The following is a 26421-nucleotide window of genomic DNA, read 5'->3' on the forward strand; positions in this document are numbered from 1 at the left end:
CTGGGGGCTATTCAGACAGGATCTGCCCCAGAGAGCTCTCAGCCTCATACCCAAGACAGACCAAGGGGGAAAGGGGAAAGAAGCAACTTGCCCACGGTCACACTGGAGGGGGCGGGGGCGGGCCGAGCAAAGTGCATGCAGCATTTGGAACCCTTCCTCCCGCCGCCCCTGGTTAGATAACAGCCGGGTGTGGCCCTGCAGGCATCATTTGCCCCTGCTGGGACAGAATAGCATGGCAGGATGGATTTGGCAGAGTCTTTCTACTGCCTTAAATGTAACGGGTACATTAGGCTTTACAGCCAGATATTTATTGTCTGCCATGAGCAGACAATGGTCTTTAATGAGGCCAAATGCCCATAAAAATCAACAAGCGCTTGATTCCCTGAGGACTGTGCCATTTGGGCCAATGCCACTTTAGAAAGGGTCCAGAACAATGTTCCCTCACATATTTTCCAGCCATGTGCAGAATAAATTTTGCTACGTGCACCTAGGAATGTGTACCACCAGCTAGGCCCGCCAATGGAGGGGGTGGCAGCAAAGGGTGAAAATGCCCTGGGGCCCAGTGAGTCTAAGGAGCCCAGGGTTCTGGACTGCCACTGATGCTACTGAGGTAGTGGTGGTGACCGGAGCCTCAAACCCCTTTGAACTGCTGCCAGAGCGCTGGAGCACCATGTTGGGTGCTCTGCGGGGCTGGGAGGGGCGGGACCCAGTGCTGTAGCCCAGGCAGCAGTGAGGATTGGCTGCCCCAGTCCCACCCCTTCTGCACAAGGCCCCGCTCTTCTGGGGGCACAGAGCTCCCCCCACACCTTGCCCTGCGGCCTGTTGGCCCTACTGCTGCCGGCAGCAGGTGCTTTGCTAATCAGCTGGGTGGCACTGGAATCTCTCCTGGGTGGCTGCCACGTGCTCAGCTTCCGGGGAACACTGGCTCAGAACCAGCCCCAGAGACCCGACTGCCCCAAGCTGGAGGTTCCCATTCTGGGTATGGTGGCTCATCCCTGTCTCTGCAAACCAGCCGGCACAGGAGGCCAGGCGAAAGTGCAGGGCTGTTCTCTGTAGGAGGATGTTTTCATGGCCTGCGCTGCTGGGCTGGGCTGCTCACACAGCAGAAGCAGGAAGTCAGGCCCAGGCGGCCTCTGAGCAGCTCCGCGGGTTAGAACGGGGCACACCCAATCCGTCCACCCTGCCACTGCAGCCGGAATGGTTGCTCCCTGCAGACACTGCCATGAAACCCCCCTCCAGCTCCAGGCAGCCTTCTGCAGCCCTCAATGGATTCCATCCCGACTGGGGGCAGCTGGGTCTCTTTCTCGGGCAGTGCGAGGATGTTGCCCTGTCTCCATGGGTCTCAGTGCAGAGCGTTCGTGGAGCCCCCTCCATTCTGCTCTGGTGCCCTGAGCACAAAACTCTCCCAGCCCCCTCTCCCCAGGGACAAGCTTGTTCAAGTCATAAAAGCAAGCGCCTGAGGACCTGTGGCCGTCTGGCAAAGGAGCAGGCAGGACGCCTCGTGTTTCACTGATTGGATTCTGGCTGTAAAATCTTATGCAGTGTGGGCCATAGGCTGCATGGCACCCCAGAGCTGGCCGCATTTCGTGGCTGCAGGGATTCCTATGCAATATGTCTCTGTTGAGAAGCTGCAGCAGCTTCTTTTAAACATGCTGTCTCTCCCTAGGGTTACCAGATGGTTTAAAAAAATACCAGACACACTTGATCTCAGATTGGGGGGGAGGGAGAGGCCGGCCGGGAGGGAGTCGGGGGGAGCAGGGCTAGCTGGGGGGGAACTGGCTGGCGGGGAGTGGGACTGACAGGGGGGGAGGAACGGAAAGGGGGGAATCAGCCAGCGGGGAGAGGGGCTGACCCAGGTTCACACAGATCCCGGGGTGCTGCCTGTCCCGTGTACGGTCCCAGCGGGGTGCACCCGGAGATTCCATCCAGCCCTCTCCTCTCTATTGCGTAGTTGTGTACTGCCTGGCTGGTAGACACACTCACACAGTGTGAGCATGTCTACCAGCTAGGCAGTACGCAACGACGTACTGATACTCACAATAATAATAAAAACTTAATTAGAAAATACTGGACATTTCTATGTCGGATATTTTCTTAATTTGTTTCCCGGACAGAAAGCTCAAATACCAGACTGTCTGGTTCAAAACTGGACACCTGGCAACCCTACCGCTCCCTGCAGTTTGCATGATGGAGATAAGGCCCAGACGTTCATCAGGATTTCGGTGCCTAATTCCCCTTTCAAGCACTGGAACCTGTTGAGAATCTGGGCCTGAAGGCCCAATCTTGCAAACTCTCCAAAGAAGTTCTGGATCAGGCCCTAAATCCTGGCAGTTACCAAAAACTTCACTGCAAAACTGCAGTCACAAAGGGTGTGTCTACACAGCAAAATTATTTTGGAATTACTATGCGAGTGTCTACACAGCAATTCCGTTATTTCGAAATAATTTTGAAATAACAGATGGCTTATTCTGGCTTCTGTAAATAATAATTTTTTGGGGGGGCTTGGAAAGGGTTCAGAAAAGGGCACCTAAAATGATTAGGGGTTTGGAACAGGTCCCATATGAAGAGACGCTAAAGCGACTGGGACTTTTCAGTTTGGAAAAGAGGAGACTGAGGGGGGATATGATAGAGGTCTATAAAATCGTGAGTGGTGTGGAAAGGGTGAATAAAGAAAAGTTATTCATTAGTTCCCATAATATAAGGACTAGAGGACACCAAATGAAATTAATGGGGAGCAGATTTAAAACTAATAAGCGAAAGTTCTTCTTCACATAGCGCATAGTCAACCTGTGGAACTCCTTGCCAGAGGAGGCTGTGACTATAATAGAGTTTAAAGAGAAGCTGGATAAATTCATGGAGGTTAGGTCCATAAAAGGCTATTAGCCAGGGGGTAGGAATGGTGTCCCTGGCCTCTGTTTGTCAGAGGCTGGAGATGGATGGCATGAGACAAATCGCTTGATCATTGTCTTTGGTCCACCCCCTCTGGGGCACTTGGTGCTGGCCACTGTCGGCAGACAGGCAACTGGGCTAGATGGACCTTTGGTCTGACCCACTATGGCCATTCTTATGTTCGTATGTAAATCTCATTCTACGAAGAATAATGCTATTTCGAAATAAGGCGTGTGTATACTCTCCACTGCTGCTATTTTGAAAGAGCCCCTCACTAGGGCCATTCTAAGTTATTCTTCCTGGGGCTCTAAATCGAGTTAGCACGTCTACATTAGGGAAACCTGCCTCCGACTCATTTTGATGCTTCCCTGCAGTATAGATGGGCTATTTCGAAATAAGCTATTTCAGAATAACTATTCCGGCAGAGCTTATTCTGAAATAACTGTGCAGTGCAGATGGAGCCTAAGGGCTTAATCCCGCTCCTAAGGGTCGTTAGTATTTGAGGGCCTCTCCTAAGCACAGGTGAGCTATATGGCATGAAAGGGCTTGATCATACAAGCTCATCATTGTGAAGCAGTCATTGAAGTCAAAGGCAGCGCTGCATGCATGTAGGGTGCTGTCGAAATCCCAGGCAGTGTTGTGGAGAGTCACTACATCCCTGTTTCAGAGCATCCCCATTCAGCCTGCGCTGTAGAAAATGCTGTGAAATGTATGTCTGGAATGGACCCGCGCCTGAGGGGGAATAGATAGCAGAGGGCTCAGCACACATCTGTGTTGCATTCAAGTTTGTGTTCCCTCTGCCAGGGAGCTGCAGCCTCAGGAGGAAATAAGGGGTGTTGGGAGGATGTTTAATGGCAGATAAATGTTATGGTGGGCTTAGCACCATCCAGAATTCACTGGCTGGGGCTAAATGGTGCAGCTCTGAGCATGTGCAGCAGCGGCACATTGCCCAAGCCAGTAACTTGTAATTTATTTCTGCCCCATTGAAAAGCATTACTCTCCATTGTAGACTAATGGAAAAAACTGCAGCTTGCTAGACAATGCTTCCTGGACAGCAGGAACAACTAATGGAATGTCTTGGGCCTTTACTCTTCAGGGTTCATCGCAGAAAGCCTGCTCCACCGGTACTGACATGCTTAATTATATCCCACATCCCCTCTCAATTATTAAAGCTTTGCCCTGGGTTTCTATTCTTACTTACATGTCTGATTCTATCTGGTCAGACTTTGCGTCGCCTTTGTTCTCCGTAAGCGCTGCGCGTAGCTTAGAGACTAGCTCCAGGAATGCTATGGGAGGGTGTTGCTCTTACAGAGGGTCAGCCCATCTACTGATCCTTCTTTGAGATTTGTCCATGAAACTGCTTCTTTGAAAGGGGCCAAGCATCTGAATAAACCCCAAATGATCTTTTTGAGTTCACCTTGGGCTGGTGGTCAGTTTCACTTGAGTCTGTTTCACTTGGGCTGCTGGTCAGTTTCACTTTTGGGCCCACAAGCAGAACCCTGCAAATCTGCGCAGGTCGGTGTGGATCTCCGCAGCTCATTTTTGCAGAAACAGATGTGGAGGAGGATACCAATGTTGTATCCACACAGGCCTCTACCTACAAGGGCTGCAAGGCTGCAAACGGGGTGGTTAAAACAGCAGATGAGCTGGGCTCAGAGCAGACAATGATATGGAATGGCTTTGTGTATCCCCTTTGCTGGGAGCTGCTTTGGGCCCTGGGAGAGGCTGGAGCAGTGAGGGCTTATGACTTTCATAAGAACAACTGAACCAATGGTCCATCTAGCCCAGTGTCCTGTCTGCCAACAGTGGCCTGTGCCAGGTGTTTCACAGGAAGTTAACAGATTGGGGTGACTCCTGTCCTCTAGTCCCAACTGATGACAGATTTAGGGACATCAGATCATGGAGTTGTCCCTGGCCCTCCAAGGTGAAAGCAAGCCGGGGTACCCCGGGGTGCTCTCTGGCAAGAAGCCAGCTGGCTGGGGCCCTTGGCTGCAGTGGGAGGGACAGCGTGCTCCCAGCTGGCTCCCAGGGCATCCTGCAGACAGCCACGCTAAGCAGCAGGCAGCCAGGCGGGTTAAAGGGGCTGGCTTTGGATGCCCCCCACCTGGGACTGCCCCAGCCCTGAATCCTCTCCCCTGGGTGCTATTTTGGGATGGCAGGGGGGCTACTGCTGCACATACAGGGTCACTGCTGCTCTTCCCCTTCCCCTGACTCAGGGAGTGAAGGGAAAGTGCACAGCTTGCTGCCTTCCTCCTCTGCCCTCCCCTGGGCAGGTGGGAGTGAGAGGAATGCAGCAAGTGTGCACTTTCCCCTCACTCCCTGACAGTCAGGGGACAGGGAAGAGCAGCAGTGACCCTGTATGTGTGGCTCCACCTTCCTGCACCTGCACTTGGAGGCTCTTCCTCTGGTCAGAGCATTTTACTCCTTTTGCTGCCACGCTCCCAGCAGAGGGCCCCCCTGCCCCCCAGTACCATGGCCCAGGAGTATTATCGCTGCCAGGGCCTGGTTAACCTCTGGCTCCCATTCAGCCCTCCCGACATGGCACCATGGGAACACCGCTCGGCTGAGACTCGCCTGCAGGCAAACGCCCTGCGCCTGCTGCCCGGGGAGAAAGCCTGAGCCGAGAGCCAAGAGCCAGCTGGGCACCGCAGCCGGGACAGCAGGGCCATTGTGTCTGCAAGAGTGGGAGGCCGAAGCGCGGGGGCAGCCTCAGCTGTCGGCGTGTTATTCTCACCCAGTGCATTCCTGCAATGCCAAGCTGCCGTCACACGTACTCAGCTTCCCTCCAGGGCCTGCAGCTACAACCACAGCCCAGAAAGAAACCCGGCGTTGTCAGAGCCAGGCCCTTCAGCATTTCCACTAGGGTAGCCACCCTTCCCCTTAGGAGGCTGGGTTCATGGACTGACTAGCACAGCTGGGGCGGGCTTGTTTCCAGAAGGGCTTCAACAAATAAATCTGCTCTGTGACATGGAGCTGCAGACGTTGGTTAAAAAAAAATCAGACATCCGAAAGGATGGCAGCATATTGCAACGCACGGCCTCGCAGTTCGGAGGGACCCTAGCTGGGGTGCAGAACACACCCCTGACGGCCAGCTCTCCAGACCCTCACCAGCCACGCCACCCTTTGGGCGTGGCTGAGCATGCAGAGCACTCGACAGGGACGAAGGAGACTGGATCCTAGTCCCTGCTCTGCTCAAGGCCTGCTGGGTGACCTTGAGCAAGACCTGGGCCTGCCCCATGCCTCAGTTTCCCCACCTGTCCCGTGGAGCTCATGCTACCACCCTCCGTTGTAAAGTGCTTCCAGGTCTGCTGAAGAAATGTGCTAGACCACAGCGAGGTTATTCCTGTAAGCCAGGGGAGGCAGAGCGGTGAAGCAATGTGCTTCCAGTCACACAGCCAGGCATGCGGAGTTGGCCTTGGGAGCTCAGGAGTGCTGTCTCCCACCCCTTCTCCGGCCGTGCATGCACACTCGCTTCTCTCTGCAGCTCCTGAGACTGCAGCTGGAGTCCAGGGTGCTCAGAACCCCTGTGGATCCAGCCCCAGGCACTGACCAGAACAGAAACACAGGTTATGTTAACCCTTGCACTGCCAATTCCTCGCACGGGTGCACTCTCCTCTGTCGGGCCAGGCTTCGTGAGAGCCACGCTGGCTGGGTGGGGCGAGGGGCTCACCGAGCTCACCCACCACGGGCAGGGCTCCTGGCTTGGCACTGACGCAGACGCTTCCTGGAGGCCGTGGTCTCCCTGACATGGGCCCAGTGACACTGGGGCCGTGCTGGGCTCTTGCGGCAGGTGCTGTGCTGGGTAGGATAGAGCTGAGCAGGCTAGGCCGGCATCATGACCCTGCTGTGAGACTGGGGCCCGCACTAGCCCAGGGCGAAGAGGGAGTCCGTGGCAGAGCACACACACAACTCAGGAGGCCTGGGGGCTCCCCCTCCACGCCAGTCCCTGGACACAGCCCTGCTGCCCAAAGCACATCCTGCCCCATTACGTCGCCTTGCTGCAGGGTCTCTTCCTTGCCCTGGCTGGACTGACCTGCGAGGGCAGGGTCTATCTGGGGCTGGCTCAGACAGGCTTGTGTCAACCCTGCAGGTGCCAGAAATACTGCGGGGTGGGGGCCGGGGCTTTCCCGGCAGGATGGCTGCAGTGGTGCTGAGTCCCGGCCCACGGCCAGGCCGGCCCAGGCGCCTCCTCTCTGCCCTGAGTCCAGGGTCCATGCCAATTTGCATGTCCCACTAGCCAGAATTAGAGGCGGCAGCGTGGGGCAATGCTCCCCTCTGGTGGCCATCCGCGGCATTGCGAGGGGGAAGCTGGAGCCACAGAGGGGAGACGGGCCCTCCCAGGAGCGGGTCCCTCTCACAAACGGGGGAGTGGAAACACTGCACACGGAGCAAACCGCCTCCATTCAACCGCATTGTGCTTCCCCACCCTTTGCTGTGCCCTGGCGCTGCTGGCACCCGACTCCTCAGCGGCAGGAGCCAAGAGCCGCCAGTTTCCCTTAACCGCCAGCGACTCTTCGGGTTCTGCAGTTTCCCGTCTCTCCTGACGCCGGGGCTGGGATCGGGCATGTGCGTGCGAGTGGCCGACAGCCAGGAGAACAGGCGCTGGGCAAGCTCCCCTAGCCCCGCTCTGCCTAACAGCTTGATCCGGACCTGCAGGCTGCTGGGAATCCCGCCCTGGGCTCTCCCCCACAGCTCTGCCCCTGCACTCCAATCCTGACCTGCAGCACCCTGGCGATTCCAGCCCTAGACTCCTCCCAGCTCAGCCAGTGCCCCCCAGTCCGGACCGGCCGGCTTCCCTGCTGTGCAGTCCTGGCACCCCGAACCCAGCTCGGCCGGTGTCCCTTAGTCCGATTGGAGTGATTGCTGGTCACCCCGCGTCCGTATGAAGCGAAGCACCCGGGCACACCCACTGTATGGAGACCAGAGGGGCTCCTGCTTTCCCTGCTCAAACCCACGAGGGCCAAGCAGTTCCATCATATCTCCCGGTCTTGTCCCCACCCCTGCCCCATGGTCAGCCAGCAGCTGTGCGCTCAGTCTGCTCCAGTGGTGTTACAAGGTCCCAGCAGCAGCTCACCCCTCTCTCCCCTGGTTAGGCTGACATGCCCAAGGGGTTAGGGAGTCAGCATAAGTGCAGGGTGCCACGAGAGCAGCAATCAGCATAAGTGCAGGGTGCCACGAGAGCAGGGTGCCACGAGAGCAGCAATCAGCATAAGTGCAGGGTGCCACGAGAGCAGGGTGCCACGAGAGCAGCAATCAGCATAAGTGCAGGGTGCCACGAGAGCAGGGTGCCACGAGAGCAGCAATCAGCATAAGTGCAGGGTGCCACGAGAGCAGGGTGCCACGAGAGCAGCAATCAGCATAAGTGCTGGGTCCCACGAGAGCAGCAATCAGCTGTGTGCTCTTGTGATGGATAGGAGGAATGCTGGCCAGCCCTGATGACTAAGGGGTTAAACTCAGGTTGCTAGCAAGGGTGTCGGCAGGGGGCCAGAAGAACCAATGGGATACAAGTGCTGACATTTAAAATCCTGCTGCCTTTCTCTTTGCGTGAGTCCTAATTTAAGGGCTGGAGGGAGCAGATGCAGGTCTCAGAACTACCCTGCCTGCCGGGCCTTGGAATATGGATCAGCTCCGATCGTGAGCAGAAGGAAAAGGTCACAATTCAGTCAGGATCAGAGTATTTTTCTTTGCTTTGGGCCGTTGAACTTCTTTGTGTGAATTTATGCCTCCCGTCCCCTTTCACTATCTAAGAGCGTCCCCAGAGATGTTCTCTGTTTTAATTTGTTTTGCTCTGTAACACCTAGCAACCTAGTATGCTTGATCAAGTTCATCTTTTTGTTTTGTTAATAAAATCATCATTTGTAAAGCGATGATTTGATTCTCGTGTCCTGGATGGTAACAGGAAGGGCAGACACTGAAATGGGGGAGAGGCGACAGGGCCTGTCCCACTGGGTCTGCGGGGGCCTGGAGGAAGCAGAGGTCCCTGAGCTGGGGAGATTACCTGCAGCCCGGTGTTGATGCTCATCGTGGGCCCCGCATCGTTGCGTGGGAGGACAGTGATGGAGACGGTCTTGGGCTGGCTCTGCCGGTTGACCTCGGAGGCGTTGGCCACGATGGTGAAGCTGTCGGCCAGGGATTCGCTGCCGTCGTGCACGTACCAGACGAGCTGCTGCTCCACCTGTGGGGATGCGGATCTGAGGCACCTGCATGGGGCTTGCGCCTCTGGGAAGCCACTGTGCAGGTGGGCCTGAGTACGGGGCTGCTGGGGCCAGTGGAGCTACTCAGGGGCCGCACAAGGCCTGGGCTCCTCACAGCTCTGGTGTACAGGGAGCAGGTCATCTGTGCTGCCATGGGGGTGGGGTGGGAGGAGGTGATAGGCCTCACATAGGCCTCCTCTCCTGAATGATCCATCCGGGGTCCTCACTGCCCCCGGCGCCCTGCCACTGAGGGAAGAGCCGTGCAGGGACCGAAGGCAGGAGGTGACCTTGGTATCTGAACGTGAAACAAACCTGGATCCCCTCCGCTGCTTCCCGCTTCTCTGATCTCACTTTGCCTGGGTGTAAACCAGGAGTAACTCTATTGGGATTGGTGGAGTTCTACCACAAGGGGATCCGGATCAGGCCCCTGGGTTTAACCTGGCACAAAGCCTTCCTGGGGTGGTGTCAATCCACCTCCGGAGGGACTGACCCATCTACGGTCGGCTTCATACCTGGGTCCAGGTGAAGAGGTGCAGGCTGCCCTCGCCAGGGTGGTCCATGTTCTGGATGATGCCGTGTCTTGGTGGCTCGAGAACCATGAACTCAACATTCATTGCTGTGAAATAGGTGCTGGGGATGGTCAGGATGTCCGTGGAGAGGGCTATGGAGCTCCCTTCAGCCACTGTGATGTTATGGACGTCCAGCGGGACCGAAATGGGAAGGACTTCCACGTCCACCACAATCCCCTCCAAGGCATCAGCCCCACTGGCCGTGACATCCACGGTGAAGTGGTCACTCTGTCCCTTGGGCCTGGAGTGCAGGTAGAGCAGTTGGCCTTCGTTGATGTCCTCCTGGGTGAAGGTCTGGACGGGGTTGAAGATGGGAGGCTCATCGGCAGGGCCGCTGAGCTCAATCATCACCAGGAGCCCTGAGAGCGGGGAGCTGGTCACGGAGTAGACAATGTCCTGAGGGGAGATGTCCTCATGGGCTACCTGTGTACGGGAGGGAGAGAGAGAGGAGTGGCAATGCCTGGGCGATTCCAACCGGCAATGGGAGAGGCACTTCGCTCCTCCTGGTGTGAGCAGGGTGCGACTCCTCCCCCGCGCACACAGAGCCCGACTCTCAGCTACACAAAGGCCCCTGTCAGTGCTCAGAGGGGCTAAGTTGGGCATGACTTACGGAGCCGTGAGGCCTACTCCCTTCTGCTGAGCACCACAGGTCTGGATTCCACTGCCTGGTGGGGTTTACTGCCACCGGTGCCAGGGGTCGACCGCTGCCCTTCTGAGTATGTGCCATCGCACACCCCCGGGCACTGGTGGAAATGGCCATGCCAGGGGCAGGAAATGGAGATTCGGGGCCAGTGACTGTTGTGTTCAGTGGGTCTGGCTCTTCAGGCTCCTTGTTTGAAGTGCGGCTCTCAGAGGAGAAGCAGCATGACCTGGTGGGGCTCCAGGCTTACTGTGTCCCCTGACTCCAAGACCAGATCTAGGCAGACTGCAGCTACAAAGACAGGTAGTAACCGGTCCTGGAAGCTCCCTGGACATCTGAGAGTCAAGTGGGCCCTTCATCAGTAACCCAGGTCCTCCAGGGCCAGTTGTGCCCCCAGGTACTCCTGTGCAGCACCATTATCTGCGTGACACCTGCACAAATCCACTGAGGCCTGTTGGGATTGCACAGGGCTGTTCCCAAGCACAGAACCTCAGCAACAGGCTCATGCAGGTGTAGCATAATTTGGACTGTAAGATCTTCACGAGCAGTGCTGCTGCACAAGGTGGCAGGGACTCAGTGCGACACACAGATCCCAGGGCTGGCAACGAGACCTTAGCCACACTCAGCCTCCGCCATCCCGTCTTTGCACGTGCAGAATGAGAAATCGGTGAGCAAGGCTAGCCCTGGAATCTCACAATGCAAAGATCCCGGGTCCTTCTGCATGGTAGATCTGCACTTTAAGGGGTATGTGTTCCACCCTCTCTCCTGGGGAGCCCTTCAGAGCATGGCAATTCCAGCCCTCTGTGGTTTTCACTAGTGGTGAGGCTTGTGCACGGCAATTATCACTGTGCATCATCCTTCCTGTGGGAGCCAACTGCATTGACCGATTATTAGCCTGTCCATAGGAAGGATGTGCTGGGAAAACCCATGCCTGATTTAAGTATTTTCCCATATTAAATTCCAAAAATGTCCTGTAGGGTTTACTTGCTAGCAGAATTTTGCTATACTACATCTCTAGCCAGGAAGATACATGGCGGGGAGGTGAATAAAGGACCGGAAAGAAGCCGACAGATGGCGTTACTTACCAGTAAATCATCTTTCCTAATCTCCACCACTTCTCCCGGGAAGATGTGTATCTTCTCATGGTGGATGATGGTCAGGGGACTAGGAGGGGTGTCCAGGAGCACCGTGATCTCTAGTGTGTCATTCACAGCCACCTGGTTAGCTACCACGGAGAACTGGAATGTGTCCTTGGCATTCCTGCTGCCGTTGTGCTGATAGCTCACGTCTCCTGCCAGCAGGTCCTTCTGAGAGAAGGAAGTCACTGGCCGGCCCCTCTTCAGCACCACACCTCTCCTGGGTGGGGTAATGATCTGGAACAAGATTTCCTCATTGTTCCTTATGTCCATGTTGGTCTCTAGGAGGAGGATGGAGGAGTCGATGGTTCCTTGGCTCCCTTGGTGGATGACTAAGCCAGGTTTGTTGACAATGTTGAGGTAGGGGTCTGAGGCCTGTACTTCCAGGAGGGCTGCAGTTTGGTGTAGGCCGTCAGAGGCCTGCAGCTGGATCCAGCCTCGGTCTGCTCCGGAATGGACAAAGAGAATCTTCTTCTTCCTCAGGTCATCCTGCGTAAAGCGATACACCTGGCGGCTCCTGTCATCAGTGGAGGTGATGCTACCAAAGAGAATGTCCTTCCTCACCAGCACCAGCTGCGCGTCAGAGAACCCAGAGTCCTGGTCTGTGAAGGCAATGTCATTGGTGGTCAGCAGGCGCTGCCCATGCCGCACTACGTTGAAGACCTTGCTCACTACCTGGACTGGTGCATGGTCATTGACGGGCTGAATGGAGACTCTGAAGACACCTCTCACCTCCTCTGCCTCAGAGTCAGCACTACCCTCACCCTGCTTGATGGCCACAAATGGGATATCATCCTCTGTAGTCTCAGAGTCGTCGTGCTGATACAGAAGCCTGCCCTGGAGGATGTCCTCATTGGTGAACTCTGTTATGACCTCGTCTTGGGAAAGCCACTTGGATGGTGTCCTCCAGGCCAGCTTCCCGTGCGTTGGCCCCTCAATCACCTCGTACAGGTAGTCCATGTTGTTCAAACTCCTTACAAACAGGTGGTCCTTGGAGATGACAGCCTTCCCCCCTTCCAGGACGGATAGAAGGACATTGGTCAGGACAGGTGCATCTGGGTCCCCCCCAATACTTATCATATAGGTGTACACAGGGGAATACTGGGCACCAGCAGTGACCTGGAACTGGAAGGAGTCCTCAGTCTCTTTAGAGATCCTGACTGTTGCGCTGTAGCTTAGGTGATTTCTCTGCAAGTCCTCTTGGGTAAATCCGAAGCCCTCTGTCAGCCTGCTGCCAAGAAGTTCAAGGTTCCCCTTTTTGGGTGCTTGGATTATCATGTAGTAGAAGGAGACTGGGCCAGAGGTTGGATCCTCCAAGGCTGCTTCCATTTCCCTAGTAGTGATGTTTTGGTGCCGCTTGCCCTTCATCTCAAGAGGGACCAGGGTCCTCATCTTGATGGTGCTCTTCTTGATCCTGATGAGGAAAGTGTTGTTTGGTAAGGTCTTCTGGCCAACTTGGACCTCAAACCTCAGCTTCTCCATTACATCTTCCAGATGGTGCTCAGTGTCCATGCTGAAGTACTGTACGCGCCCTTGCTCAATGTCCTGCTGGTGGAAGGACTCCACTTTCTTCCACTCCCCTCCCATGCTCCTTTGTTTCTGGACTTCCCCATACCAGAGTGGCTCTGTGAGGCGATACAGGATGGTCACTCTTTGTTTCACAGCATTGGTCTCCACGGAGAGGTTGGCTGTGGTAATTGGAACGGCACTTCCTTGGGAGACAAACAGGCCGGTGTTGTTGCGCACTTGGATGTCGGGCTCTATGGCGATGACTCTTAAAGTGGCCACCGGGCTTCTTACCAAGCCGTCGCTAACTTGGAAGATGAGCTGTAACGCTGGCCCACTCTGGTGGACGTAGACCACATTGCCTGCTTCCAGGTCCCTGCAGGAAAACTCCTCGGTGGGCACCCCAGGGTTAAAGTCATATTCCACGTAACCTTCTTCCATCCTCTTGCCACCAAGTAGCTGGAATTTGAGGCTGTCACAGGGGGTATCGTCATCCAAGGCCTGGATGATGTCAGTGCTTAGATGCTTTCGCGTATGGTCCAGAATCACCATGAGGTCTCCCTGGGGGAAGATCACCTGCGGGGCATCATTGATGGGATTGATCTTTATGGGCAGCAGGTATGTCTGGCCTTGCCATAAACACTCAGGAACCCCCCTTCGGGTCGTGATGGTTACCTCCAGCAACAGCTGGTCCATGGGACCTTCAGAGCCATCATGGACATACTTGACTTTCCGATTCACTATATCTAGCAATGTGAACTTCCTTCTGCTCCTAGAGCCGTGGGTATCTAGCTCCAGCTGGCCATGCCTGGGTTCGTTTGTGACACTAAAGAGGACTTGAGACTGTCTGATGTTTGCCTTGCTTAGGTCTATTGTAGGTTGGGTGTGTTGCCATTCCAGGAAGGCCGTGCTTCCTTCAGCTACAACCAGGGGGCTGACGTGCAGCAATCTGGTGAAGTTAGCAAAGGCAGGAGAGAGGCTGGGGTCAAGGTGGCATGGTTCTACCTCTGGGCCTAATGCTTCTGGCCAGGCATCTGGAGGAGCGGTGCTGGGTGCCTCGTCCTGCTCATATGTGTCCTCGTAATCGGAGTACTTGTCCTGCCTCCTGCAGCCGGGCGTTATGTCCTTTGTGACTAGAGCATCTTGCAGGCTCTTCTTCTCCAGATTGACCCTCAGGTCCTCCAGGCAGCCAATGAAGGAGCTATTGGCAGCGCTGCCCTCTGACAGGAAGGCAAGCCGGCGTTCCTTGAGCCTGCGGGAGGCGTCTTCGTTCATGCCGCCCAGGAAGAGGCTGCCCTGGAGATCGAGATAGCTGTGGATGCCCCTGTTGGAAGTCCTAGAGGCGTAGTAGTCGACAAGGATCTCAAACTTGTAGATGTCCACGTGGAGCTTTACATAGTGCTGCTGCTCGTCGCTGATGAATACATTATTGTGCAGGATGACGGGCCCGTTCCCTTTCTCCACCACCCCCCTCAGGCGCCCGTCATAGATCTCCAGGTACAGAAAGTCATTCTGCAGCCCCGCCTGGTAGATCAGGGGGGCGTGCTTGATGCTGGTCACGATCACAAACTCGATAGTCCCGTCTTCCCTCGCGCTCCACCCTGGGAAAGCGATATACGAGCGTGGGCCCAGGAAGCCGAAGGGATCATCTGGCCCAGCAGAGAACTCCTCGCTGCACCCTTCTCGAACCTCATGGGACACTGTAGAGCTGGCGCCGGATGCCCATGGAGACAGGACATCGATGCCATTGAACTTTGCTGCAAGGAGGCAGCCTCTGAACGGTGAGCTGGAGCCGGTGAGGTATGGCAGCTGCAGACTCCCTGTCCCGCCCACATAAAGGCCGTACTGAATGTCCAACCGCCGCAGGGGACCCGGGATCTCCATGGAGGTGTTAAAGAGGCCATCCACGGTCAGAGTCACCCTACCGTCTCCCAGCGAGAGCGCCGCATCGTGAGTGACGAGGTTACTGAGGCGTGGCCCCGCTGGGGACTGGAGCGTCACTTCTTCTGAGCCCAGCTGCAGTCGCACCTGCAATGAGAGCGGGGGAAAAGTGGAGTTAGAACCTGGGGACAGGCAGAAAGTTCTCTAGGATGGACAAGGACACAGGGCGCAGCTGGGGGGTCCTTGTACCCCGATGGTCCCCAGCTGCCAAGACAGCCCCATGGGCAGGAATGGTGTCCCGGGCCTCTGCTTGTCAGAGGCTGGGAGTGGGCAACATGGGAGGGATCGCTTGATGTTCTCCTATTCTGTTCACTCCCTCTGGGGCAGCTGGCATTGGCAGAGTCGCCTGGATAGACCTTTAGTCTGACCCAGTCTGGCCGCCTTATGTTCAATGAGCCACCAGATACAAGTCCCAGCAGTCCTAAGTCTGCTCAGATTATGCCGGGACCAGCCTAGTCCTAGGATAAGGACAGCTTAAAGATGGCTTAAAATTGCTCTGGCCGTGCCCTCTCCTGTGATATTCCACATCTTTTGAGTCCACCCACTATTTCAAAATAAAATGGGCATGCTATTCCGACATCCCTGGAAGCCTCATTCCACATGGAGTAAGGGATGTTTGGGAGTAGCGCTCGATTTCGAAATAAGTAGGTCAGGATCAATTTCGAAATAAGTAGGTCAGGATCGATTTTGAAATAAGCTGAATCAAAATAACATTGAAATAAGATCCGCAATTCGCATAGCTCAAATTGCATCTTATTTTGCCCTACGGTGCAGCGTAGACGCACCCTTCCTGTTTCTGGAGGGGAGACAGAGCTATTCCAGGACTGGTTGATACTCTCTTCTCCTGGGCGCCTCGCCTCGCAGAACATGCTACGGGTCTCCCACCAGACATCTCGTACTCACACCTCAGAAAAAGCCGGTCCCTGCCCCAAAGACCGTCCCGTCGCTTTAATGTTAAAAAGGAAGACGGGAAGGAACTGCAAAGCCCACGCCAGGGCAGTTGTCGGGCTGCGTGACTGAATACAGGAAAAAAGCACTCCCGGAATGCAAACCCACGGGCCCCAATGCTCCTCCAGGGTCAACGTGCAGCGCTGCACCGAACTCCAAGGAGCTGCGCCCGTTTGTGCCAACTCTGGCGTGTCTCAAGCCTTCCCAAGCTACGCTGGCCTGGCTGCAGTGCACGCACTGGGCACATTCCCCTAGGGCCTAGGCAGAGCTCTCTGGAGCAGGGAGTACAAGGCAGCTTAATGTTGCCGCTTTAATGTTGCATTGCTGCAGTTTGTGGCCTGCGCACACAGGGCGATCCATTGCCACGTCAAGCTCCCCGTGCGCTAACGAGGCCTCATCTCACCCGTGTAGAATGGGCAATGCCAGGTGTTGGGGAGCTAGTGGCAAGTGCTGGCTTCTGCATGGTGCTCGCTGTGGCCGTGCACACACATGTCGAGGGGCTAGGTAATTTAGCTAGAGGTCTTTCTCTGCTGCTTGCAGCGACGGTGCCTCTCACCTGGCTTGTACTGAAGCATGTGCATGATGCTTACCTGTTAGGGCTGGGGGGGTGGTCCCTCAGCCTGCGCATCTGTCCAGGAGCATAAGGCAAAATCAGAAAGCCCTTTATGCCCCTGCCCAGGCTGTCTAGACAAATGTGCCAGGTGAGTAGGTTCCTGGGGGCCCGGGGTGGGGCAGGAGCTGGGTGGGGTTTGGCTCAGTCTCTTGCCAGGATGCTGGGATGAGGGGTTAATAATTTATCAATAGGATGATAGGGCTGTGGAGTTGTGGCTCGATGGATCGGTCTGTTTGTCTGTCCTTCCCTCCCTCTCTAGCATGCGAAGATACTCCCCAGCCCCTATGTGAGCGCCAGACCCGTTTGCTAGGGGCCCACTCACTCCTTTCAGCTCCCGCCCTGTCTCTGGGCCTGGATCAGCAGCTCCCATTTGGGGCTCGTGTCTTGAACAGGCCAGATGGGGGCAACGCATTTGCGAGTGTGGGCGGGAGGGGGGGGCGCGGAGATCCTTGCTGGCCACAAGCTCTACCTCCCCCTCCATGCTGGGGAGGCCAGCCTGGTGCTGACGCTTCATTCCTGGGGCTGGCTTGGCTCTGCTCCGTAGCCATCAGTCTCCCTGCCGGCCAGGGAAATAGCAGCCTTGGCCTCCTCAGCCGCCGGGACGCTACGCCCACAAAGAGCCGCCCCGGAGCCGGGCTAAGTGGAGGGTTTGGAGGATGGCCCCTGTGGGACGAGGCTGGCGGGATCTCTCCTGACAGATGGCCTCCATTAGAGAAACCTCACCCATGGTCTTGCTGGAGCTGCAGCCAGCTAGGCTCTGTCGCCTGTGGGGGGTGGGGGGGCAGCCCGGGCGGCTCTCTTGGGCCTGGAGAGGTGTGGGGGGAAGGGAACGTGTGTGGGGGCTGCTCCTCCCTGTTCTTTCTTTGTGCAGCCCCACAGATGGGCAGTTCATCCCGCCCTGTGGCAGCCTGGCCTTCTCCCCGCTGGCACCCTGGATGTGCTCCCAGGTCGCTTTTCGGGAGCTGGCCTGCCCCGCCCCACCCTTTGCTCCTGAGCTGGCAGCTGGCGCAGCATGAGCCACAGGCTCTGGGGCCGTGTTCGGCAGGTGGCTTGGCTGAAGGGATTTCAGGGCTGGGCAGAGGCTTCAGCTCCACCACCAGTGGGGCCGTGGCAGGAGGCCAATGGGGCAACCTGCCCCACCAGCACTGACACACTGGGCAATAGGCCAAGACCTGCTCTCCTTCCTGGGGTTTCCCACTGGCTGCCCCCTGAGGTGGCTGTTCCCAGGGCTCCCCCAGCAGGACGGCCTGTCCCTCCCGCTGGGAGTCCTTCGCCTGAGGCACGCCTGCTTGGTCTGACTGGCAGGGGGGGCAGCAGGTGCTGCAGGGTCCCACGACATGGCCCCCGCTTAGCCTGACTCTGACCCCACGGGCTGTTTTGTGGCCTTGGTTAGTGTCCAAGGAGAGGACGTTGTCCTGACAACTGTGCTGCATGGGTGGGCATTACTGCCCAACTCACCCCGCCAGCCACACAACATGCCCCTCCCCACACGCCAGCCCCCCCCCACCCCCCCCGCGCCTCTCACACTGGGCCTGGTCCCAGAGCGAGCCGGCATAGCCCACTGAGCTCAGCGGGGACGAGCCTGCCTGTGCTGAGGCCAGTGTGGGCCTGCTGCCGGGGGAGAGAACATGGCTGACCTGCAGGATGCCGGAGCGGAGCTCCACCAGGAGATAGTCAGTCTGCCCCGCAGCCAGGAAGAGGAGGCCGCTCTGCTGGCTCGTCAGAAACTGCAGGTGGAGTTGGACTGTGCCGTAGGCATCCACCAAGGGCATCTCCACGTAGCTGTCTCCAAAGAAGGAAGCTGAGAGGGAAAGAGAAGAAGTTCAGGGCTTGGCCTCCTGTGAGGGGACTTGACCACCACATGGAGCCAAGACACCTCCCCTCCATTCACCTGCAGAAAGGCCTCTGCCCTGTGACCTAGCCAGGGTCTCCGGCTGTGGAGTTCCTAGGTTGTCCATCAGAGGCTTCTGATGAGCGACATGTGGTGCACTCTCCAGGCAAAAGGGTGGACGTGTGGTCTATTGGACGGAGACTTGGGAGTTCTGGATTCTCCCTGCTCTGCCGCTGCCCTGCTGGGTGTTGGCAAGTCACTGGCTTCACCTCTTTCTGCCTTTGCATCCCTTCCCACTCTTCACCTGTCTTTGCTGGCAGATCTGGGGCTCGGCCTGCCCACAATCGCCTAGCCTAGTGCGACTGCATTACAAATAACAACTGACTGGGGGCTGAGCGACTCGTCTCCGTAGCGCCAGCTGGAGCCAGGCCAGGGTGCGAGACGGGGCCTTACGGACGAAAGCCAGCTCTGTCCCCTGGCTGCACAGAGCAGCCGCTTTTCTCAGGAACCCAAGTGTCTTAGCTATATAGGCTGGTTTTTCTTTTATCTATTCAGGTTCATTTATTTTTTTCCGCACAATCTATTGTTTGTAACCTCAAGGAACCACGCTGGGGGCCCAACCCACAAGAGATCTAATCTCCTCGCTGCATTTCCATCAGCTGGGGACTGAAATGCTCCCACCTCGCTGGCCTGGGCTATTTCATTGCTCTGCAGCAGTACAAAAATCAAGCGCCAATACAACCGGAGGAAGCGGCGTGTCCTAGCACTGCCACTAGGTGGGGAAAGCAGACTAGCATTGCATCCTTCCTCTTTGCTACCCACCGCCCTCCTGAAGAGTGTTATAAAACCTCTCTCGCTGCCGGGGCCCAGCAGTGCATATACCCCCGGCTGGGCAAATTGAAGCCACTTCTATCACTTCCAGTTGGTGCCACCTTCAGGAGCTGCCCAGCTCTGATGGCAGCAAGTTTCGCTCTGCAGAAATGTGTTGCCAGTTGCCAACTTAGTGTCATTTGGGAGTTGGCAGATCAGGAAAAGGGAAGGAAAGTGCTTCACACAAACCCTTTCCCCTTTCTGGGTATCCCTTTGCCATGGGGTGCCAGAGAGCTGGGTCGAAAAGGTGTGGAAGGCTGAGCACAGCCAGGCTGTGACTGGGCTGGAGTGAGATCTTTCCTGCTGTCTTTTCACAAGAGCAGGTTTCTGAGCTCCGGTGTGCTGGCCACATTCTGGTTTTGGAATGTGGCTGGTAGAGGTGGAAAAGACTCATCTGGCCATCAAGTTCACCCCACTGCAAGGAAAGGACATAGGCTTCCGTAGTGGCTGTATCAGTTACTGGGCCAGAACCTGAACAGTTGTAAATCAGTGTAGACCCAGTGAATCACACTAGCTCAGGATCTGGTCCACGCCCTTCATTTTAGACAAAGGGCGTATCTATTCAGCCTACCAAAATCCCATTTGCCAATGCATTTGGACACTGCATTTCTCTTTATTCTTGGGGTTTGCTCCCATGTGCTGTTGCTTCGCATTGTGGAGTAGTTGCTGAATTCCACCCCCAAAGAGGCTGCTTTTTAGTGATAAGGAAATGTATTCGTTTGTACGTCTGTGTGTGCACAATGTATGCCTATACTGCTATTTTCCATACCAAAAAACATTCCAAGACTTTAAGATTGCAAAATCAAGCACTGAAAACTCTGTAAATGCTAGAATTAGAAGCAATCAGAAAAATAGTATGTGCTCCTGTAATTAAAGACTGTTTATACATATGCACAGGATATATATGTATAGAATATGTACACATGTATGCAGTATTTATATTTATAATGTTTGTGTGTGTACAGTAAGTCTGTGTGTGTACCGTAAACGCACATACACCAGACCCGGGTAATACCTTACTAAATTTACTTTAAATAAAAGGCTATAATATTGTGTGTGTGTGTACTCAAAAATGCTGCTAACTTTAACTTAAGATTATTGCTATGTATGTCTCCAAACAAACATTAGAGTTAGAATTCCCCCAAGCATTTAAAAATATGGACAGAAAGTTAAGGGAAGGCAGATAAATAAACAGAGATAGCACCACTCCATGCAGTCTCTTAAATTAGTGTACTTATTTGAAACAAAACGTTGCATATTCCAGGAACAACCTTAACTCTGCCCAGTGCCCCTGCCCAGTTTCAACTAATAGACTAAAGATTCTCTTACATCTTCCAATCGTCCGTCCGATATTGTCACAAAACATGTCTACCACAGACCCCTGCTTGCTCACCCACACATTGGTGTCCAAACACATCAACATCTTGCCTTTTATTCTTCATATACATGACATAGACTTAACTCTGCCCAATCCCAACAGCTGTGTAGGGTCAAACTACAATGTGACCTTGGGGGACAATCTTTGAGGATAAGAGGGTTTAAGGTTTGCCTTCTTTGAATGTTACAGGCAGGATTTTCAAATGTGCACAACCTACAGCTAAGCATCTAACCGCATTCTTAGGTACTTAGGTAGTCTTATTTTCATAGGTGCTGCTGACCTATCCGTGCCCTCCTCCCTGGACATGCTCCTGCTCTTGGCGGCCATGAGGCTGGGTGACAAAGGAGCCACCGTTACAGATCCCCAATACCCCAGGTCTGACTTGCAGATGCAGGGGAGATTGTCTGGAGGCTGGGGAGGGGGTTGCTGGGTTTCTGGCATCCATACCATGGTGCTCAGGACCAGGACTCAGTGGAATTACTCCTGATTTACGCTGGTAGCAACTGAGAGGAAAATCCAGCTCAGTCCTTAAATATCAGCTGCCTTTCGGTGTCTGATTTTAGGGATTTCATAGTTGTGTCCCAACGACCACATTCAATGCGATCCAGTTGCAGTTCTTAGGGGCCTCAGGAGCTTTCCTGCATGACTTGAGATTGAGTCCAGTTATCTCCGTCACTGAAGCTGACAGCTTCTAGCAGGGACAGGAAATTAACCAGGCTTCTTCCCTGTAGGGGAAGTTTGTGAATACAGGCTGCAGAGCAAATGGGAAGCCGACATAACACTTGCTGATTGTGGATCAGCGTCCGGAAGGGACGGTTTGAAGTAAGCCCATCATTGGAAAGGTTAATTACACTGGAAGCGGGAAATCCAGGGGGCCTGTCTCTTTGCCCCATTTTCTTATCGATGCCCCCTCCTCTGTTGGCTTGTGAGCTAACCCTTGCTCTTGCACTGAGGGCAGGGGCCGCTCTGTGCCTACCCATCATGTGTAGGCGTTTGCCTTCACAGCTTCCAGAGGCTCTGCTGAATCCCAGCCTTTAGGGACAGTCGCACGGCTTCAATAATTTAGAGACATCCCTGCTATTATTCAGCCACGTAAACAGTGTTTTCATTCACCCGCATAGAGGATGATGTGCCTTTGAGAATTAGGGGTGTTAATAGTTAACTGGTTAACCAGTAAGCCTCTCCCTTAATGGGTGAGGCTTACCGGTTATGGTTAACCAGTGGGGAACGGAGCAGCCCCCTACTCACCAAGAGCGGGGGGAGCTCCAGCCTGGTCAGATCAGCCCTCGATCATGGCGGGGGAGGGGGACAGTCCAGCCCAATTGCATTGCCCTCCCTCCTCCCGCCTTCTGCATTTAATTGGTTAGCTGGTTAAACTTAACATTTAACCAGGTAACTAAATAAAAGTGGGATTTTACATCCCTAGTGAAAATTAGGGTATGTCTACACTACGCAGCTTTTAGCGACAAGGCTGTGTCAACCCGGCCTTGCTGCTGTCAGTTTGTGTGCCTGATGTTTGCCGGCACTTTTGCAGACGACATACAGTGCTCCTGCAGTGCTGACACACCAGAGTGCACACTGTCACTCTGGCTCAGGTGTGAGTGCAGACACACCCTTACACGTGCGGCACAAGCCCAGCTCCGCCCACTTTTGGCCAGGCAGAAGATGCTACACATACAGGCTTGTGCGTGTTTGAAACCTGCCTGCCTATGAGGGGCTTGCTCATTTCCGGTTTGTTACACATGCCCTGGGTACGTGCCCTTTTGCAAGCTGGCCCAGAGCAAACACAAGAGGCGTCTTGTTTTCCACGAGGGCGGTGGAAGTCACTGTCCCTTCCTGCACAGGGCTCCTCCAGCCTTCCTTCAAAACCAGATTTTCCTTTCTTCGCTGTGTTGGCAGTGTCACTAGGGGGCGCCCTTCTCTCTGAACGGGCACCGAATCAGTGCCTGGCCGAGGCACAACCTGGTGTGTACATAGGCCCGTGGTCTCCAACCTTTTAAATCACAAGATCACTCTTTGAATTTAAGTGCAATGTAAGATCTACCTCAAACCCAAATACCCTCGCCCTGCATCCTTCCTGCCCCTTCTTTGAGGCCCTGCCCCTCCTCCACCCCTTCTCCGAGGCTTCACCCTGCTCGCTCCATCCCTCTTTCCCCCCATCCTCACTCACACCAGGCTGGGGTAGGGATTGAGGTGCAGGCTCTGGTCTTGGGCCAAAGAGTTTGCAGTGTGGGAGGGGTTCAGAGCTTAGCTCAAGGTGGGGGATTGGGATCCAGGGTAGAAGCTCTAGGAAGGAGATTGGGTGCAGGGGGTCTCACATTTGGGGCAGGAGGTTGAGTGCAGGAGGAGGTTCAGGGCTGGGACAGGGGTTCAGGAGGCAGGCTTTGGCTGGGCTCTGTTTAACGGAGATGGTGGTGGAGCAGTGGGGTTAAAACAGGCTTACTCCTGCCCTGGCCCTGCACTGCTCCTGAAAGCAGCTGGCACGTACAGCAATGGCTCCATGGCGCCATGTGCTGCCCCTCATCTACAGGCACTGAGCCCACAGCTTCTACTGGCCCCGGTTCCCCATTACTGATCAATGGGAGCTGCAGGAGCGGTGTCTGCAGGCAAGGCCAGCATGTGGCAACTCCCTGGTCTGCCTTTCTCAGGGACATGCCAGCCATGTTCAGGCACAGCAATTACCATGGGGATAATGTCTGCAGCCACAACAGGTTAGGCATTTTGGAACTCTCTACTCAGCAAAATGTAAGCGTAAGAGAGAAATGAACATGATGAAATGCACAGACCAGTCAACCCCCCCAAATAACTCACTTTGCAAGCAGTAAAATAACCCCCCATGCATGAGAGTAAAGGACAGTGTGTGTTTGTGAGAGTGACAGATTTGCATTGCCAAGCTCCCTCCATCCCCTTCTCCCTGTGTGGAGACAGGGTATAGGAGTGGGGGGAGGAGGGACACCCTGACATCAGCACCCCCTGTTCTCCCTCCCACACTCTGCACAGCAGGCAGGAGGCTCCCAAGGGGCAGCTCCAAAGCAGAGGGCAGGAGCAGCAGGACAGTGGGTGGAGGGGCAACTGGAGTGCTCCGCTTGATAGCTTCCTGAGCAAACCAGTCAGGATCCCCTGTCAGAGGCTCCAAGATCTACCGGTAGATCCCGATCGACTGGCTGGTGAGCACTGACAGAGGCACTTAATTGGGCAGGACTTTGTGTTCTCTCTGTCATCTTACAGCAGGGGTGGGGAACCTTTTTTGGGTTGGGGGCCTCTGACCCACAGAAAAATCAGTCGAGGGCCACACACAAGTGAGTGACCCCGCCCGGCTTCTCTTCTTGGTTCTGATTATAGCTGACTTGTGGTAACACTTGGGAGGCTCATCACCCCCCTATGCCCCTGACAAAATTTTAATTGCTAAATAGGGTGCCCCACATACCCCCACCCCTTTGGGTGGCCCTCTCTGCACCTGCTCTCTTGCAGGCACCAGTTGTTCCTGGTTCCAATACTGACCCCTCCTCCTCTATACTTCTGCGGCCCTTGCCACCCTTTGTCTAGTCTCTGCACATGGCAAGCTCTTTGGCTGGCTGTCCCCAAGGGGGTCTGCACTGCAGACACCCTGAGCTGGAGCCTGGCTTCACCCTGCCCTGGTGTGAACATCCCTGTTGCTGCGGGACCACTCAAGGCAGACCTGTATAGCAGCGCTGGGACTACAGCCAGTCCAGTTAGGTGCTGGGATTTCCGGGGCACATCCCTTGGTTCTTGATGCTGCCTGAGGCAGAAAGGTAGGAAAACATGGCCTGGGGGCACTGGAGGAATAACCCAGTTAATAGCCTGGATCACGACTGCAAAGGAGGTGGGTTGATAAAACCTCATTGAATCCAAACCCAGCTATAAGCTAAGCAAGCCCAGGTTCCAAACACAGATGATCCCAGCTGAACAGCTGAGGGGTGTGGATGGATGGGGTAGGACGTAGCAGGGCTAAAGCCAGTGAAGGGCCTGAGCTAACTGCTGTGAAGACGCACCATGTGTTTGTACGGTGCCTAGTGCCACGGAGCTCTCCTCCTGGCCAAGCCTTTAGCTCCCACTGTAATCCAAATAGTAAAATAGCGGGGAGAGTTTGACACCTGGGTAATCCGATTCATAGCTCCTGAGGCCAGAAGGGACCTTCTCATCCTCTAGCTTGGCCTCCTGCATAGGACAGGCCAGAGACTCAGTAACCCCTGCATCCAGCATGGTCTGTCCCACCTGCCACCCTGGGAATTGCCAGAGAGAGGCTGTCCTTCCGTCTGTCTGCCAAAGAAGGCTGTATATGGTCTGCCTCCACGGTGAGCTGCATTTCCTTGGCGAGCCAGTGGCCCCACATCCAGCCGGCAAAATAAGTTGGGATTCTTCCCGAGGAAAGGGCTCTATAACTGTGAGTTATTGTTGCTTGTCTCCCTGCATCCCTGCTCTGTTTCAGCTTTCTTAGCTTCCTGCTCCGGATGTATCTTGAGCTTAGTGCTCTAACAAGGCTGATGGCGTTGGGGGTGAAGACGCAGGGGAAAAGGAAAATAATTGCACCGAGTGTGACGTTGGATTTCAGCGTACGGGGTGGAGAGTTTGGGGGAGAGAGGTTATTTAGGCACAAAGGTTAGCTGGTGTTACTAGCTCTTGTGATATCTGGTGTTTTTCTTACAGCCCCACCTGCAGGAGTCCTGTTGTCCCATAAAAATCTCAGCTTTCCTTTAAAACTTGCTCCAGTGTCTAGCCCTGCGGTGTCCAACGATAGTGGCTACTGCTATAGCGAACTAGCCACGTTATTCTGAAAATGTAAATAATTTTGTGAGCCAACTAGACACACTCAACTGGCCAAATAGCCACTTGTGGCTCGTGGCTAGCATGGTGGACACCATGGGTCCAGCCCTTGGGGGTGCAGAGAAGTAGAAAACATGAACCCTTGCAGCTCTTGGTTTTAAAATTGCATGGCTTCTGAGGCAATCTCGTGGCTGTTTCCAGGGCAGCCTGGCTCATGAATGTGCAGTGGCTGGGGTTGAAAGTCGGCAGGGGAAAGAGTCCAGGGATAGCTGTCTTGGAGCATGTGAAAACATGGGCACCTAGTGCTGCGTGGCCTTTGTATTCAACTCCCCGCAAGCCCTCCTGGCCACTTGGCTTCCCGCTTGATGTGCAGCATGCCCTGCTACTCCAGGCCGTGGCCAGCCAAGGGCCTCCACTCTGACCTGCACAACAGCTAGTCCAGCCTTGGTCCCCGCACAATCCTGCCTCGCTCTCCCCCTGGGGGCTTGGCCGAACTGTGCCGAACGCGTCAGTCCTGACCTCCCGGCCCCTGTGCCCTCCCCGGCTTGGCCACCCGTTCTGGAATGCAGCCCACTGACCACGCCAGTCCTGGCGCCTGCCCACAGCTCTGTCTGAGCATTTCAGACCCCCTGACTGGCTGCACACGCCTGCCACTCCAGTGTCGGCCTCCATCCAACTCCGCCCAAGCACCCTGCTCCTGATGCTCACAACGTCTGTAGTTCAGACCCTGGGCTCTGCCGCCTGGGATAACGTCTGGCAGCTTCCCGGTGTGGGGCACTGTCTAGGGGGCATGGGGCTGAGATCATTACATTGAGCGTCTGGGATTTGGGTCACTGGCTTTCTCCTATTGCGCTTTCCTCATTGGGGGCTTTGTCATGCGGTCGGGGCAGCCCGTCCATATAGGAGAACTAGGCTGTTGCCGAGGGCGCCAAGTTCAATGGGGTGCCAAATGGTGGAGCAATATCGTTGAGGGTTTGGAGGTGGGGGCGCCAATTGCATGGTTCGCCTACGGCGCCAGTTGCTGGCAGCTAGTCTAGGGCCGCCCCTGTGTGTGGTCACAGGGCCAGCATAACTGGGAGGGTGCTGACCTGGGTGTGGAGACGTGAAGTGCCCAGTCACGG

General features: G+C 55.3%; 1 protein-coding gene across 1 annotated transcript in view; it reads right to left on the bottom strand.

The window, feature by feature from the left end:
• Window positions 1–26421, bottom strand: part of CSPG4 (chondroitin sulfate proteoglycan 4) — an 81496-nt gene that overhangs the window by 11567 nt on the left and 43508 nt on the right. Inside the window, exons 2-5 of the mRNA XM_075897386.2 lie at window positions 18074–18237; window positions 11378–14962; window positions 9596–10075; window positions 8888–9064 (exon numbers count right to left, since the gene is read on the bottom strand). Of these exons, the coding sequence (XP_075753501.2) occupies window positions 8888–9064; window positions 9596–10075; window positions 11378–14962; window positions 18074–18237 (4406 nt within the window). The remainder of the gene's footprint in view (window positions 1–8887; window positions 9065–9595; window positions 10076–11377; window positions 14963–18073; window positions 18238–26421) is intronic.

The sequence above is a fragment of the Pelodiscus sinensis genome, chromosome 14 (assembly GCF_052426305.1).
Source record: "Pelodiscus sinensis isolate ZL-2025 chromosome 14, ASM5242630v1, whole genome shotgun sequence".
Classification (NCBI taxonomy): domain Eukaryota; kingdom Metazoa; phylum Chordata; order Testudines; family Trionychidae; genus Pelodiscus; species Pelodiscus sinensis.